Source organism: Equus asinus, chromosome 5 (genome assembly GCF_041296235.1).
Source record: "Equus asinus isolate D_3611 breed Donkey chromosome 5, EquAss-T2T_v2, whole genome shotgun sequence".
Lineage (NCBI taxonomy): Eukaryota > Metazoa > Chordata > Mammalia > Perissodactyla > Equidae > Equus > Equus asinus.
This window is the reverse complement of record NC_091794.1, coordinates 5,391,496-5,409,846: the sequence shown is the minus strand read 5'-3', so window position 1 is coordinate 5,409,846 and position 18,351 is coordinate 5,391,496. Positions and strand designations below refer to the sequence as shown.

The following is an 18,351-nucleotide window of genomic DNA, read 5'->3' as shown; positions in this document are numbered from 1 at the left end:
CCAGTTAGGGCAGGAGAGGGCAAATTATAATGTCCATATTACTCAAGAATCACCAAGAGGTTTGTTAAATACTTTAAATTATTTGACCACTCTTTTCAGCAACACATTTTGTTCACTGGCACCTAAAAATACTAACCAATAAAAGATAGTAAGATCTGTGAACCCATTAACAGGAAGTTGAAGCTGTTGCTTTACGGGAAGTGGATATAAAATGTACTTTGTGTATATTTCCCTAACATTTTACATTCACAGTGAAATTTTTAGCCATTTAGTTGTAGGGTCCTTGAAGGAAGATTTCATCCAAGTTTAATTCTTAGAAATTCAGCAATCTTGGAACTGCCCACCTTTTATTCCCTAACACTGCAGTGCACAGGACTTCACTCAGGTCACTTGGTCAGACACCACTAGTCTGCAATGTGCAGAAAGGACACTTTCACCTAAGACCCAACAGCATATGAACATGCTAAATGACACTCAAAAACAAAACACAGACGCCCTCTAACTCCTGCCCCCTTTCAGCTTTGTCTCGGACACTACCAAGCACCCCACCCCAACTTGTTAAGGTAGCTGTCAAGGAGGTAGGCACCCCTGATGTCTAGCTAGCCATAGCCACCTCAGGAAAGACACCAAGGTCTCTGTTGCTATCTGCTGGTTCACCTAGGGTAAGCTTCAGCCATTCAACGACATCCTCCAATCTGTGAACGGTGAGGGCAAAAACAGAACATAGCAGCTATTAAAATTACATTGTTTTCCCTCTTAGGCTATTTCAGAGCAGTTCGCCAGGAACCTGTCCAATTTGGAGAAATAGGTGGTCACACCCAAATCAATTATGTCCAGTGGTATGAATGCGGGACCACAATTCCCGGAAAATGGTAGATGCTACAATCGTGTTCAAAAGGGCCTTCTGTTTCATCATGGCAAAAAATAATTGGAAACACTATGGTATTTGTCACATTCATTTAAAGCTGTTATGTTTACTATGTATAAAAGTTTAAAATCTAATTAATAGCAATATTAGATGTTTATTAGAAAGATTGCTGAGAATATTTATCAGGTTTTACAAAGTCATTTTAAGAAAGCAAGATACTGACATTAACAGAATAACTTTTTTTGGGAAGCTGGCTCCCTGTTCATGGTATTTTAAGAGATCATTTGTATATTATTTATCAACACTGTTGTAATGATGTTTTGAGATACTTTTATAACAAAATTAACATCAAAAAACTAATATACTTTTTAAAAACTATTTACTTTTATTAATGTGTATTCTTCCTACTGGTGAGTTAATTCCATAAATCTCTACTTGGTTTAACTTATTAGATCAAATTATCTTCAGCACATATATCTGGGGGAAAAAGGTCCTAACATTCAAGTTTATTTAAACTTCCATTTTTTAGCAACAGCTGAATAGCTTTTTGAAGCATTTAAATAGGTAACCATTCATGCAAATATACATTTCCTTAAATACTTGCAAATTATTGAAAAGACTGTTTGAATCAGTAAATTTCATTTCAGCTGAAAAATTGAGAATCTGATGTATTTTCAAAATATTGTTTCAATACACGTTTCATTATTTCTCTACCCATACGTATGTTACAATGTCTGAATGTACTTGGTCAAACTATCCCTTTAAGCAATTATCTTCCTATTGTTTTCAATATAATTCTAATCAAGCTGTACGCAGAGACTGAATGGGAAGTCTGAGCATAAAGAGGTAATGCATGATGAGGTACCCGTGGTTTTACGGGATACTTACTACCTTTTTATACATAGGACCTCCAGGAATGAATGTATCAGAGGATGTTTTCATAATTCTAACTCAACCTATAATGAAAATCTGACTCATTTTTATTTAAAAAGGTGTTGCTTTCTTTCACTGGGGGAGGGAGACAGGAATGCTGCATTGCTGCCCTCATTCGGAAAGAAAGCTTTCCTGGGCCTACCTTTCAACATGCTTCAAGTTTATCGTCTACATTTTGTATTTTCCAAACAAGTATAAACTGCAATAAAGAGATGTAGTTTTTTTTAAGACTGAGTTCTTTATTTCTGAATGGTTCATCTCTACAAGGGAAAATCACAAAGTTATTCAGGATCCACCAAACCCGCCTTGTATCTTTTTTTCCCCCTTGTATCTTTTAATAATACTGTATCCGTTGTGTTGACATATAGTGCTAATCTATCTTCCTGTGAAATCTGTTCTAAAGTTCCACTGTTTTAAGCCAATGATTGCTAAATGCATTTCTTTCAAAGTCAGGACAAAAACCAAACGGCACTGTTTCTCCGAATAGAAAACTGTAAATTAAAATGTCTATACTTCATTTTAAGACCAAACATCAATAAGGATTTATTTCCTGCTTTCTTCTCGTGTATATCTAATGTTAGTGACTAAATTAAATTACAAGACCACCAATGGATTCAACGATCTTTATTAACCTTTCAATGTTACATTTTATACATAATATCTAGTTGTCTTCTCAAAGGGATCTACTTTAGTTCATCATGTTAATAGTAAAAAGCCAAGTAAGATGGCTGAACTTCAACCTAGCATTTTAATATCCTCTGCACAAGGCAAGCTAGAAAGTCAATCACTTTACACACACATAGGAGTAGTGTTCCAAAATAACTAGGAAGCTGCTACACTTTTAAGCAGGGGAGGAAAAATTTTTCATTTTGGTCTTTTTTGTGTCTCAGCAAATTATATTTTGAATTAACAGCAACAGTGATATCATATAAAATGCTCTGCTTTTTAAATTTCTGAACTTCAATACAAATTAAAATAAAATAGTAGTATTGGAGTCTTCTGGGAGACAAGTAACTAGCGGCTATGTTCCTCAGTGTAGCTGAACCTCTTTATCGATAACCAGGTCCAGGTTGGGTGTAGCCCTGACCAAAGGGAGGCCGGTTCCGTGCATAAGGGTTAGGCCCACTCGGAGGGGGCGTGATGGTGCTTCCAGGAGGGGGAGTAAAACCTGGTCTTGGCTGATAGGCCCCGGGTTGGCTTGGAGCCATTCCAGGCTGTGAGGCAGGGGCCACAGTATAATTAGTAGGCTGAGAAGGTTGGGTAGTATAAGTTTGTGGAGGGTAACTGCTCGCCTGGTACGGCTGCGGTGGCTGAGTGGGCAGCTGCTGAGGCTGACCAGAAAAGGCCGGCGCGGGCGCCTGGGAAGCTGGCTGCTGCCCATATCCCTGGAACTGCTGAGGCTGCTGGGCTCCAGTCTGCTGACTATAGCCTGCTGGAAAGGCAAAATAAGCAACATTTATATCTTATTTTCCTTTTGGTGAAAGTTTTCCAGAGAATTAGTCCTACTGTTATGGACCAAAAATGATGAGAAATTTAACAAACTTATTCCTAAGTATTAGAGTAGTAGATTCCATCATATAATACGATTTCAAGACCAAGCAGTATCAAAGAGGCATTTTCTAAACAATCTTTAAACCCTCTAATCTTAAACTGAAACCGATATATACGTATTTCTTCATTACAACTGCTTCTAGACTAGATAATCCCTGAGAACAAATTCCTGTTCTAGCATAACTCCTAGTATAGAGTAGATGCTCACATGATAAATGCAGGAATCAATGCAAAAGCTAGTCATTAACCTGGTTTGAGGGGAGGCCTATTTAACAACAGTACCAAATAAAAACACTGCAGAGAATGAATATTTTTAAATCAAACAATGGTGCTACAAACACATCTTACTGTAATAAGATGCTTTAAGGTGTATTCACTTTTTCACTCTATAAAAACTAAGCCATTTAAGGACACGCATTAAGTACTCATTTTCACAATCCTTAAAATCTTTCATTTCTTTTAGATTTGGTATCTGATGTTTTTGCCTTTACAACTCACAATTCTGACTTAGTAACAACATAACATACAAAAAGCATACCATATAGCCCCACAAAATCAACATCTATATTATTTACTAGTATGTAAATTTTTTAAAAAGAAAAAGTCTGCTTCACTAAAAACTTTTATCTCTACCATGAAACACACCTGCAGCTACTTGCAATGAAACCTCTCCATTGACTGGAATCCTGTCAGCATTAAATACCAGATACATAAGAAAATTATTAAAATATGTACAACCCTGCATTAAAAAAAAAGGATTGAATGAATTTGAGTATATTCTGAACTCACCTTGAACCTGGGTTCAAAATTTACTCATGAAAGAAACCTTTTTGACTGGAAAAGGTCAGAGGGACACTGGCAAACCAACAGAGTGTCAAAGATGGTCCAATGTTACCACCACCACCAAGCAGAGTACTTAGTTGACTATTTCCATATCTCCCAATCAAATTCAAGTTAATAGGACTAGTGGGATCAGAAATACAAAGATGACAATTTGAAAAGAACTAAATTTTACTCAGAGTGAAGACCCTGACTAAAATCATTAAGAGCAAACTTAATTTTTACCAAGTAAATCAAATATCGAATGCATTTTACTTATGGTAGCATCTAAATATGAACCGAAGTCAATCCATGATAAAATCTTGAACGTCATACAACTTCTCCTATCCCCTACATAACATTTTTTTACTTAACTTTTTTACTATAAGTTTTTGGACAAACAGAAGGACTCAGCTTTTATACTGAAAATGTCTATTCAAGTTAAGACTATGAGCAAAAAAATAGTTGCCTTTTCATACTGGCAACTGAAATCTAGACTGTCTTTTTAAGTGAGTCTGGAAACAACCACATCTTTATTTCTGAGGAGAGGGAATAACCCCGAAGGACTTAAGATGCTGCTTCATTAGCAACCTACTAGTCTTTGACCATAACGTGGCAATGCTTCTATTATCGCCACCACCATCCTCTCCCTTGAAAAACACAATAAATGAGCAACTTTGGCGAGGAACACCAGCAACTGCAAAAAATGGAAATTCTGTAGGTTTCTGAATAAATGAATGGACAAGGGAGTCATAAAATATTTACTATTTAGCCTTTTATGGCAGAAAAGTCTGCGAACTCCTGGTCTAGGTTGGAGAACGCAGAACAACACAGGGAAGCAATTAACGGCACTGGGTTCTGATTCAGCTCCTGCACTGAATGGCTGCCGTCCTTCAACGTGTCATAACACTTTGAACCCCAGCTGCCTTATTTATAAAATGAGTGGATGGGACAAGACCAGTGGTCCCCATCACCGGCTGCACTTTAGAATGACCTGCAGTGCTTTTAAAATATCAAGGCCTGAGTCCCACTCCTGACCAAATGAGACAAAATCTCTGGGAGTAGGGCCCAGGCACCTGCAACTCTCAGAAAAAGCTCTCCAGGTGATTCTGAAGCACAGTGAGGGCTGAAATCCCGGATCAGATGACAACTAGGTCTTTTCCACCCTGTATCTACTGTTTCTACAAATTACAAACTTTGTTACAGTTTGATTTTTCTTTAATTTAAAAGACTGCATCCTAAAAATAACCTTCTCCCTAATATCATAATCCAAGCTTAAATTCATTCTACCTATTTTATATAATTAAAAACTAGCAGCTACAGGTTAAATCACTCTACAGCAAATAGAATCCAAATAAAAAGTTGCTATATATGTTAAAATATGTCAAACTCCAATTAATGATAGAATTTTATGATACACTTCAGGAGTTGGCAAACTTTTTTCTGTAAAGGGCCAGAGAATAAATATTCTAGGTTTTGTGGGCCACAGGGTCTCTGTTGCAACTACTCAACTCTGCCTTTATAGTGCCAACGCAGCGACAGACAGCACAGATGTGAATGGGTGTATGTGTTCCAACAAAACTTTATTCACAGACAAGGCAACAGGCCAGATTTGTCCTGTGGGCTATAGTTTGCTGACTCCTGCTCTAGTTAATACCACAAAACTCCATAAAATACAATTTAGGCAAGATTCAACTCATAAACAAATCATTTTTAATTACAGTTGAAATTTTGATACTTAAATCTTAGGCTATAAAACAAGAGTTAAACACAAATTCTCTCTCTGATACAACACATGTAAAAGTTACCTGAATTATAATCATGTTCAAAGCTACACTGAAGAGATTTATCATATTTAAATATGGATAATCTTCAGTGGATAGAAGGTAAAACAAAATAACCAAGATTTCAAACAACTATATTTAATGTTCTTAGTTGCCTAATTACATGTTACAAAATTCTATTTTTCTGGCCTGTTTTTGGTATTCCTACATACTTTTGGGAGACTTAAAACCCTAAGTAGCTTAATTTGGTTCTTATATAATAAGACCGCCTTTCCATGTATGAGGGAACTGTTAACGTTTTACAGTACTAAGAGTACACCGGGATTATGTCATACATATAACGGGGGGAAATCTTGCATTTTTGCTGTTCGAAGTCACCTAAGGTAAAATGATCACATCAGTAGGAAGACAGCTTTGTATTAAAAACTTTCTCATACTACAGGTTATTACAGAATCATCTACTATGATTTTAAGTTTTACCTGCCCACTGGAAAACTGAAATGTTGATTTACAATAAAATATTTATGCAAAATATTTAAAAATAAATAAAACGAATGTTATTCCCCCCAATAAATACTTAATGCCTACAATGACAGTGTAAGTATTACAAATCAAGGAACCAAGAGGAAAGGGTTAAAGTTTAATGAGTAGAGACACAGCTCAAAATCTAGGAGCCGGCCGCCCTGGGTGCTGCTCACCTGAATACGGGATGCCGTACTGCTGCGGCGGCTGGGGTGGCGCCTGCGGCTGCTGGGCCCCATAGCCAGCCTGCTGCGGGTACTGCTGGTACATCTGACCTAAAGGAGGCAGGAAAGGAAAAGAGGCAGTTTAACTCAGCAGAGAGAGATATTTTTAAGGCCCACTTAATTCTCTCCCCATCCAAACACAAAAACATACTGAGTAACAAGACACAAGAATGTGTTTGTTCCCCTTCAAATGTCTACGAAGAAGAGAAGAATGAGCACTTGAACACGTGCGGCTGCTCTGCTGTGGATTAGCTGCAGAGAACTCTAATCAGCAGCAAATAACACTAGTGGTTACTTCATAAATTCCAGAAAAACCAATGTTTTCACACCCAACTGCCAACAGATATGTACTGCTAATGTTCAGTCAGAACCAAGTAAGTCAAAAATCAACAAACAGAAATCTGAGAAAAGGGACAAATACCATTAATAGCTCCTAAATCTTTCCTAAAACATTGTATTATTTGGCATCTAAAAGTCTGAACCTTTATTTGTTGCCATATGAATGGACTCTTTGGTAGCAAGGAACATCTTTCCTTCCAGACCTCAAAGACACATTTGGCATTTGACAATGGTTTGCTTTTCCATCATCTGCATATCCTAGCCAATCATGTGGAATCTGAAACCTAAATGGTTCCTCTTTGGTACTTTTTTTTTTTTGAGGAAGATTACCCCTGAGCTAACATCCACTGCCAGTCCTCCTCTTTTTGCTGAGGAAGATTGGCCCTGAGCTAAGTGTGCCCATCTTCCTTATTTTATATGCGGGATGCCAGCCACAGCATGGCTTGAGAAGCGGTGTAGAGGTCCACATCTGGGATCTGAACCGGCAAACCCCAGGCCACCAAAGCAGAGAACACGAAGTCAACCGCCACGCCACCAGGCCAGCCCCCCTCTTTAGCACTTCTTAATAACGGCAGACCTGTTTAACACTGGAGATGTGTTCTTGGAAATGAGAATTCTATTTGGGGTCAGTAGACCACAGTTCCTATGGAGAAACCTTTCAGACACTGTTATTACCTATAATTTACAAACAAGTAAGGATTTACTGGTTCATGTCTTTATCATCCTTGTTATTTTACAGTTGTTCTAATAATGATGGATTTAGCAAAATCTAATGCCTAGTGTAGCAATAAAACTTGCATTTTAATATCTAGCTAGTATTTAAATCTTTAAAATACGTAGCTAGTATTTAAGTCTTTAAAATAATTATATGTTGGCTAATTCTTCAAACTACCTGCTGCTAATCAAAAGACTATGGGTAAACAGCATACTTTCGGCAGAAGGAGACAACTGAAAAAAAGTGAATACCTTATCTAGTGCCACTCAAGTGGAGGTGCAGAGGCAGCCAGCAGGCACAGGTCGAGACCAGGGCCGGAGCCCACTCTGCTGGACAGCTGCTCAGCCCCATGCATGCAGCACTACATGAGATGTGTCTGCACCCACAGCTGTTTGTCTCCTAGCAAGCAGCTGTATGCTTTTTATGATGGAAATAAAATTTGCTTAACTACTTTTTAAGCTATTAATCCTCTTCCCAAATACAACAAAAAACTGATAAAAGTTTCTTAAATGCTTTCTTAATGGTTTAAGACTTACAGATAAATAGCACAAAAAGTCATACAAAAGTTAACCACCTTATGAGATACCACCTTAATCCTGGATTGTATTTCATAACTAAATTTTAGAACAGAAGTGACCAGAACCTGGTACAGAAATATAATCAAGGGGGAGAGATATGTATATTTGACATTGAAAAGGCTGAGATTAACGCTCCATGTAGTAGCCAGTTGCCATTGGTGATTCCAGGGAATCATTAAGCCTCAAAAAAGCCTAATTGTTTTCCTCAATAAAAACGGACAGAGTGCAACTGTTCTGAAAGCAAGGGCACACTGTTTTTTTTCCCCAATCTGCTACAAACCTGTTATAAAAAAAAGTTTCAGAGGCTTATTACTTTCTCTACAAAAGTATTCCTTTTACATGTTTTAAAAACACTTCATTCAAGTCCAAAATGAGATTCTCTGTCACAGTATTCTGAAATGTAATTAAGCAGTCTGTGTTTACTTGGAAAAAAAGAGGAGGAATAACTTCATACACTTGTAAGGAGGGAGCTGTAGGATATACTGATTAAGTCAAAAGGCAAATTGCAGGGGCCGGCCTGGTGGTGTAGCGGTTAAGTTCACACGCTCTGCTTCAGCGGCCCGGGGTTTGCTCATTCAGATCCTGGGTGCAGACCTACACATCACTCATCAAGCCATGCTGTGGCATGTGTCCCACATATAAAAAGAGGAAGATGGGCATAGATGTTAGCTCAGGGCCAATCTTCCTCAGCAAAAGGAGGAGGACTGGCAGCACATGTTAGCTCAGGGCTAACCTTCCTCAAAAAAAAAAAAAAAGAAGAAAAGTACACAGAGAGTTTAGAGTAAGCTTTGTTTTGAGTAAAAAAAAAAAAAAATATATATATATATATATGCTATGTGTTTCATATTTTCAAAAAGAATCAATGGTAAAATAAACTAAAAGTAATCAAAAATATCACCTCAAGGGAGAAAGAGAACAGGATGAAGCACAGGGGAATGTAAGACTTCTGGGACTGTACTTTGTTACAGAGTGGAAGCCAGCCTCCATGACCCCAATGACTCCTGCACATGTGTAGTGTATGGCAATGGATTGATGTCTTTACATCCTTAGAATTAGTAAGATTAACTCCACAACACAAAAATGAGCAAAGAATAAGCAATAAACTGATGAGTACTCACTCCCTTGTGTAGCCCCCTCTCACAATGAGTAGGGCTGACCTGTATACCAACAGAATACTGCAGAAATGACAATAACATTTCTGAGGACAGGTTAAGAGGTGGCCTTCCTCTACCTTACTGTCTCTTAATCATTCACTCTGGTGGAGCTGCCATGTCATGAGGTCACCAAGCAGCCTATGAGAAGTGAGGAATTGCAGCCTCTGCCAACAACCATGGAAGAGTCATCTCAGAAGGGCCCTCCAGCTCAGGTGAAGCATCAGACAACTGCAGCCTCCTGAGACCCTGAGCCACAAGGACCCAGCTAAGCGGCTCCCAGATCCCTGACTCTCTGAAACTGTGCGAGACAATACATTTTCGTTGTTTTAAGCATCTATGTTTTGGGGTACATTATTATATAGCAATAGATAATTAACATACATAGTTTTGACTTTGGAAACATGTAGGGCTGACAGCTATTGGGGAAAAAAAAGAAAGACTTAAGACACATAACCAAATGGAAAATGTGAACTTTGTTAGACTCCTGACTTAACAAAATGTCAATTGTAGTAACATAATTATGAGACAATTAGGGAAATCAAATATAGATTGGTATGTGCTGACAATAAGAACTGTTACTGACTGGTTGTCCTGAGGAACTCAAGAGTAGGTCTGGATATTTCAACTGTTCTTCCAAATTGTTCTGTTTCCTTGTTATGTTAAAGAGATGCAATCACTAACCACCCTGAACCAGACCAGGCCTCACCACAAGAGCTATCCCCGTGACCTTTGCCTTGTTTTCAGTGCTAACATCTCTCCAGGAGGAGCTTAGGCCTTATCACCATAACCTGCAGTGTATGTGGGACATGTTTTCCACCTGAGCCCGCACAAGGGAATACCTGCCTCTCCCTTTTGAATATTCATTCCCATCCGAAACAAATGTCCCTGCTTCCCTTTGTCCAGGGACACCATGACTCTAGAAATGATTCCTCAGGGTCTCCTATTTGCCGCAGATACACTTCACTTTGTGAGACAACTACTTCTGGTGGAGAGTCCGATTTAACTCACCAGGAGAGAACCCACTTTGGTTTCAGTGACAGAATCACTTAATTTTGTTAGGTATAATAATCATATGGTGGTTTTGTTAAAAAGAAAAGAAGGTTATCATTTAGACATGCATACTGAAATAGTTGGGTGAAATCATATGCGAAGGATTTAAAACACTCCAGCAAATTTTTTAAAAAGTGGTGGGGGGAGGAGGGGACAACAGAGATGAAAACAGAATGCCAAAATATCAGTAAGTGTTGAAGCTGCATGATGGTTACATGAAGATCTGATTATTCTACCTCTATTTTTGTGTGTTTCACAATTTACATAATAAAAGCTAGTTTAAAAGTCTACTCAGCTTATCATTATATTGGTGTATAATTTTACAGATTTTAATTATATCCTTTTCACCTTTTTAGTTTGTCAAACAGCTATACCTCCTGGTCTCTGATGATTTTTAGGGCTCTTCTCTACATCCTCACCACTTATTTATATATTTTTGGCAATTATTCAACTACAGTTTTCCAGTAACAGAAGCATCTGCTTTATCTGAAAAAGGATAATACTGTCCATTTTGTTTATATTCATGATGCTCGACATTTTCTTTTTTTAAAGTTTTTTTTTTTTCCCTTTTTCTCCCCAAAGCCCCCACATACATAGTTGTGTATTCTTAGTTGTGGGTCCTTCTAGTTGTGGCATGTGGCACGCCGCTCAGCATGGCTCGATGAGCGGTGCCTTGTCCGCGCCCAGGACTCGAACCAACGAAACACTGGGCCGCCTGCAGCAGAGCGCACCAACTTAGCCACTCGGCCACAGGGCTGGCCCCTCGACATTTTCTTGATCCTTTTAACTGAACAACATATTAAGACTAAAATCCTTGGGATAAAAATTTACAATTCTGAAATCCCTTTTATGGAATTTAAGTAACAACTCAGATTTATTTTATTTTAGATTATTTCATATTCTATTCTACGACTGCTATATTAATCAATTATTAGTAATAGATTTTAATAATTTTTATGTTGATTATTCTGCTCAAAGTATAACCAGCAGTTGATCTAACTGGTGATGTCAGAGATTCATTACACATCATATGTCAAAAAGTATTCATCATAGTAGCCTACAAATTCATCTCAGGAATCTATAAATAACTGATATATTAATCTAGAGCTGTGCTATCCAATACAACATTCACTAGCCACTAAGCACCTGAAATGTGGCTGGTCTGAACTGTGAGATGCTGTACGTGTTTTGAAGTGTTTCAGATTGGTGTCACACCCCAGATTCCCAATATGTAGTATGAAAAACAGAACGTAAAACATTAATAACTTCTTAATAATGATTACATGTTGATACACTGAATATACTGGATTAAATAAAATGTATACTTAAAATTAATTTTCCCTTTAAAACTTCTTTTTGATGTGGCTAATAGAAAATTTCAAATTACATGTGGCTTCCATTGTATGTCTTTTGATTTAGAGATTTACCTCCAGAAGGCTAATCTATTCACTGATGTCACATCTTAATAGCTGTCCAATTTTTTATATTGTATGTTTTAATGTAAACTAAAAATAGTAACAGTTGTGGGGGCCAGCGCAGTGGCAGAGTGGTTAAGTTTGCGCATTCCACTTCAGTGGCCCAGGGTTTTACCAGTTCCGATCCTGGGTGCAGACATGGCACCACTCATCCAGCCATGCTGAGGCAGCGTCCCACATAGCACAAACAGAGACACTCACAACTAGAATATACAACCGCATACTTGGGGGCTTTGGGGAGAAGAAGAAAAAGAAAAACGATTGGCAACAGATGTTAGCTCAGGTGCCAATCTTTACCCCCCCAAAATAAATAAATAAATAAAAAGTAACAGTTTTAGCAAGGTGTACAATTAATGCCACCCTAAAGGGATTTAATGCAGATCAGACTGTGTTAATCTGACGCCTCTGAAAAGGGAACCTGGATGCTAGGGGACAGAGGCAGGAGAGAGAATTTTTGAATTGTCACTGTATATCCCTTCATCTTTTTAAAATTTTACCTTTTTGAAAATAAATTTTCAATTGAAACAAACCCCTGATAAAATACTTTGAGATATTGTTAGTGGAGCCTTACATCCCGTTCCTTTATAAGTGAACAGCAAAGATTATTTGGTATAACAATCCTTCCAACTGTCATCCTACAACAGTAGACACTGCTTCCAATGAGACTGCTTTTAAACAGATGTTAGTTCACCAGATACAGCCATTAAAGTCCATCATATCCAAACTCTGCTGCCCCCTCCCTGTTTCGGCCCCACACCTGCTGCAGTTGTGGTTTGCTCCAGTTTTAGCAGTTGCATCTTGGTGCAAAGGAAAGACTGTGACCAAAGTTGGCTGAAAAGAGCCTTAAGCAATAAGAAATTCTTCCCAAACCACTCATTCATCAGCAAATGCCACCTGCTGGTTCCTAAGACTAGCATTAACCCAGTGGGACAACTCTGAAAGTATCGGCACAGGACGACAGAACTGTTACAAAAGCGCTCAGTTCACTTTAGGCTAGGATTTTTTTTTTTTTTTTTAATGTGATTGATAAACTCAGTCACTTGCTTCTCGTACTGAAAATAATCATACCACCACCTGGCCCCTTTATACAAACAGTGAGAGCACCACCTGGTGTTTGTTTTAAAGTGAAATGTGCAGGTTTAAAGGTCCTAACATGCGTGGCAATTCAGAGAACTCACATTTTAACAACGGGAAGGAACCCCAGAGAGCAGTAACTACGTAGCCATGTTCTGCAGAGCGCCAGGGTTTCAGTGAGGCACTTCAGTGCCCACTAGCTTGAGCTTGTGGCCCCTCAATCCCCTTCATCAACCATGGAAACGACCCCTCTGTCTGTCTTAAATAATGAGCTTTCAAGTTATGTTTCATTCAGGGCTAAAGACATTCTTTTGAAATCACTGGTTTAGTCCAATTTTCACAATTTACAGTGAGAGAATATCAAAACCCAGAGAAATTAAATCACTCATCTAAGGACACATCATTTACAGAAAAGTTTGATTTAAAATACATTGCTTTTTTGGGCTGGCCCCGTGGCCGAGTGGTTAAGTTCGCACGCTCCGCTGCAGGCGGCCCAGTGTTTCGTTAGTTCGAATCCTGGGCGCGGACATGGCACTGCTCATCAAACCACGCTGAGGCAGCATCCCACATGCCACAACTAGAAGAACCCACAACGAAGAATACACAACTATGTACCGGGGGGCTTTGGGGAGAAAAAGGAAAAAATAAAAATCTTTAAAATACATTGCTTTTTTTCCACAAAAGACATACTGCTAACTGCACAAAAATATAAAAGGCTATTTATTTTTCTAAGAAATTACACTTAACTAAAGGTATGCTTTACCTCTATTCTAAAAATCTTCTTAAATTACAAAAATAATTAATAAACAGTTGCAAGAGGAAAAGGGAGAAGAAAACAAAATAGTACCTAAGTATTATGTAAAATAAAGCATCACACCTCGACGGGTCATCTCTGACCCCATGGGTCACCACTGACTAGTGACTGGTAGGAATCCTCCCTGATCTTTCACCCCGTATTTATATTCATATAAACACCTTTTTAGGTTGTTTTTCTTTTCAATAATCGAAAGCATACCTGACATATTGTTCTATTTGGTTTTTTTAAGGAAAACATACATTAGTAAACCAAAATTTTCACAACTGTGTTCATGGCATGAATGCATATGTAAGCTGTTTAACCATTACCAACAACGCTGCAATAAACATTTCTGCACGTGTACCTTCTTGCACACGTGCTCTAAGCTCTATTTTACCTTCACTCTGACCTGCTTGTGTCTGAGCTCCTGTATATGGCGGCTGCTGTGGCTGGACTCCTGGTGGGTGAGCTGCAGAGGAGGAGGAAGCGATGCTGTCGGGAGTTCCCGAACGGTCTTCTGCAGGAGCACTAGGTGGCCCTGGATGGTCATGAGAAGTCAGTTCAGTTCCTAATGCAAGACTTTCCCCAGCAAGCTCAATTAATAAGTTTGGTTAAAAGAGACTAAAAGTACTACAGAATAAGCATAACCACAAATGCAGCCTTTTTCATTAAATGTATGTACTTTATTTTTTCCTTCACTCCAGTCTCTTAAGAATCCAAAGCTACAATTGGAAATCCTTCCCTATAAAGTGTAGAGTGCTATATTCCTCAGTTCTAACCTCCCCTTGCAAAAACCAAAACTCATCTCTGCAATACCAATGTCCCCTACCTTATGCAATCTATTGTGTAGATCAACCAAAAGTATCATTTCCTTCAATGAGTCTCCACTGCCCACAAATCAAGGTCAACCCTCCAGCTTGGTATTCGAGGATCCAAACATTATTTCAGACAATTCCTCTTCTCACACGTCCCCTTCAGCTAAACTAACCTGCTCCCACAGTATCTGCACTGTTTTTTCAGCCTCCATTTCATTCATCGCTGCCCCTCCACTGCCCCATTTTGACACATGTAAGTATAAGATTCTGTAAAACCCAGTCATCACCCCACGCTTCTAGTAAGGCTTCTTCACCCAGAAATACTGTCTCCACTGGAGAAATTCTGCGGAGTTCACTTTGACGATGGCCCCAACCCTTCTACTTGGCATTTCTCAACAGGTCCCATCTTCCCTACTAGACTACAAGCTCTGTCAGCCAGGCTCCTGATTCTTTCCATCTGCCTCACGAGGCTAGAACTCTTACACACAGAGCCACTCAAATTCTTCCAAAACAATGAAAAAAGAAAATGGAGAGAACTCACTACAGTTCCAATACTGTGACAGTGGAAAAACATTCTGAAGATAACTGCAGCTATGTCTCACTCCTTTCAGTTCTTTTCGTGTAGGCAACACAGAACAGTGGTTAAAAGAAGAGGTTGTGGAGCCAGACTGGCAAGGTGCAGATCTCAGTGCTGCAATTTAGTAGCTGTGGAACTCGGAGCATGTTACTTAACCTCCTCCTGTGCCTCAGCTCCCTCACCTGTACAAGAGAAATACTAATTCCTACTTCCCAAAGTTACGTATGGATTATGAGTTAACAAGAGCTTACAGCAAGAGCTCATGAAAGTGACTACACTTAGAAAGCTCCACATAAGTACTTGCTATTACTAGCTGGCTCATTTCCCTAAGGGCAAACCTCCACCTTCTGCCCTGGTGTATCCCAGAACTGAGCACTGTATTATTAGCCACACAGTTGGCAGCTGACAATCCAAGTATTGACGAGAACCTAAACTGGGATAACAGAGTGGTAATGCAAGAGAAACTGATGATTACAGAGTAAACTGGATGACTGCTCCTGTGTACCACATTTTTCTGATATTTAGATACGTGTAGATAAATATATACACAGCCCTCCTACAAAAGACACTGTGTTATTATCCTCAAAAAATATATTAGCTTGACTCCTCTTTTCTCCCTTGATTGTAAGCTATTAGTTAATGTTCCTCACACTATCCTTTAATACTCCTTTCTTCCTTGTCATGTCCACATTCACTACTGGAGCTGAGTTTTTCACCACAGCACACCTAAATAACTACAAAGTATCTGGGAGTTTTCCATGTGCACAGTTTTTCCTACTTCAGCTCAACATACAAAGCTACCAGAAAAACAGTCTTCAAATAATGTGCATCACATTACAGGAGTCCCCCCCCTCTTATCTAAGGGGACTATGTTTCAAGACCCCTGTGGATGCCTGAAGCCATGAACAGTACTGAACCCTATATATATATATATATATATATATATATATATATATATATATATATATGCTTTTCCTATACATACAGACCTATGGTAAAGTTTAATTTATAAATTAGGCACAGTAAGAGATTAATAACAGTAAATCTCTTAGGCACATCAGAATTGCCAGCATCACTACTCTTGCACTTTGGGGCCATCATGAAGTACAATAAGGGTGACTTGAACACAAGCACTGTGATACCTTGACAGTCGATCTGACAACAGATGGCTACTAAGTGACTAACAGCTGGGAGGGTATACAGTAGGATCCGCTGGACAAAGGGATGATTCACATCCCAGGCGGAAGGGGGCGAGATGGAGCAGGACGGTGGGAGACTTCATCCTGCTACTCAGAATGACACGCAATTTAAAACTTATGAATTGTTTATATCTGGAATTTCCCATTTAATATTTTCGGACCACAGCTGACTGAGGGTAACTGAAACCGTGGAAAGCGAAACTGCAATTAAGGGGGGACTATTGTAATTATGTTGTTCTGATCTGGCATATACTGTATTCAAATCAAAATTTTTAAGCCTGACCTCACATGTAACCATTTACTCCTCTATCTAGTATTTCCTGAAGTCTTACATATTAAGAAACTGTATTATTAACCCATATTTCATTTCTCTAAAAATGTTTTTCAGATGTATCATTAACCTGATGTCTTCCTTTGCCAAGAACATATGTCATATAGAAATATTTGCCTCTCCTTTTCAGAATTTCACACAATTCTCTTTAATGAATAATCCCATAAAACTCTCAAAGAAAATGAAAATTAATACAATCCTTCATTTCCAGTTACTGGTAATGGAAAAGTAAACTGGTCAGGTAAACCCTCCCATAGGTAACAACTAAAAACCTAGACAAAATAGAAGAAAACAACTATCTGAAATCATTGGAAGTTAACCGAATGTCAGCAAAAACCAGAAAAGTGTTTACCCTAAGGGGATTACAACGGGCAAGAACTGCAAGCCCTGACCTCTGCAGCACCAAGGGCAGAAAAGCAGTGTTAACTTCACAGCTGGCCAAGCAGCGGGAAATTTAGGAGGAAAATCCCTGGAGGAAAATAAGAGAGCCACCAAAGAAGTGAGACCTAAAATCTGAGTATCAGCTCAGCCCGAATCCCCAGCTGACCATGGGGTTTGGAGGGGGGATACCCAGCAGGGCTCAGAAAAAAAGCAGCAATAGAGCTGAGAAGACTGAACAGCGACATAAGCTGCTATACTCCATGAGGAGAAAGGGAGAGTAGTCTGAGTCCACACAGGTTAACTCCCTGTGAGAGCAACAATACGAAAACATCCTCGAAAGAACCTAAAAGAATCCCAGGTCACTACCACATATTAAGAACAATGTCCAATTTTCAATCAAAAACTATCAGACATGTAAAGAAAGAGGAAAATGTGACCCAGACTTGGAGAAAAGAAGCAGTGAAAGAAAGTAACTGTAAACAGACCCAGATGTTGGATGTAGCAGACAGTTCAAAGCAGCTATCATAAATTTTTTTAAAGAATTAAACAAAAATACACTCAATGAATTAAAGGAAGATAGCCTTAATGAATGTAAAGGTAAGAAACCTCAACAGAAAAAAAGGAAACTATAAAAAGAACCAAATGGAAATTCTAGAGCTGAAAACAATAACAGAGACAAAAAGTTCACTAGCAGACTGGAAATGGCAGAATCAGTGAACTTGAAGAGAGTTCAACAGAAATCATCCAATCTGAAGAACAGAGAGACAAAAGAGTGAAGAAAAATGAACCTCAGAGACCCCTGGGGCAATTTCAAGCTCTCTAATATATGTGTAATTGGAGTCCCAAAAGAGAAACAAGCAGAAAAACGTTGAAAAAATGATGGCCAAAAAATAAAAAAGAAGAAATCACAGTGTAAGTGCTGTTCTAAGGTTAAAAACACTCACATAAAAGCATTTTCTACACTAAAGCAATTTAACCAGAAATCTAAATTTCTCTAAGATCAGAACAGAGAATAAGACATCAAATATAATCTAAATCCTGCAACAAATCTGAAATAAGATTATAAAATGGTTCCAATATTTTAAAAAATTAACTTTCTAAATTCTAATTTTGATAAAGTTGACCTAAACCAAGCAGTGGTCACTCTTTAAAGGTGAGGGTTCTAC

General features: G+C 38.6%; 2 protein-coding genes across 50 annotated transcripts in view; one reads left to right on the top strand and one right to left on the bottom strand.

The window, feature by feature from the left end:
- ABI3BP (ABI family member 3 binding protein) overlaps positions 1 to 2,029 on the top strand; it is a 238,437-nt gene extending 236,408 nt beyond the window's left edge. For all 46 annotated transcript variants that reach the window (XM_070508663.1, XM_070508662.1, XM_070508659.1 and 43 more), the window contains one exon: positions 761 to 2,029. In XM_070508663.1, the coding sequence (XP_070364764.1) occupies positions 761 to 876 (116 nt within the window). In that variant the 3' untranslated portion in view covers positions 877 to 2,029. The remainder of the gene's footprint in view (positions 1 to 760) is intronic.
- Positions 2,030 to 2,410: 381 nt separating this feature from the next.
- The window catches only part of TFG (trafficking from ER to golgi regulator), a 31,141-nt gene continuing 15,200 nt past the window's right edge, over positions 2,411 to 18,351 (bottom strand). Inside the window, exons 6-8 of one of the 4 annotated variants that reach the window (XM_014853287.3) lie at positions 14,280 to 14,420; positions 6,654 to 6,752; positions 2,411 to 3,233 (exon numbers count right to left, since the gene is read on the bottom strand). In XM_014853287.3, coding sequence (XP_014708773.1) covers positions 2,851 to 3,233; positions 6,654 to 6,752; positions 14,280 to 14,420 — 623 coding nt within the window. In that variant the 3' untranslated portion in view covers positions 2,411 to 2,850. The remainder of the gene's footprint in view (positions 3,234 to 6,653; positions 6,753 to 14,279; positions 14,421 to 18,351) is intronic. The other 3 variants (XM_014853289.3, XM_014853290.3, XM_014853288.3) reach the window with 3 other exon arrangements.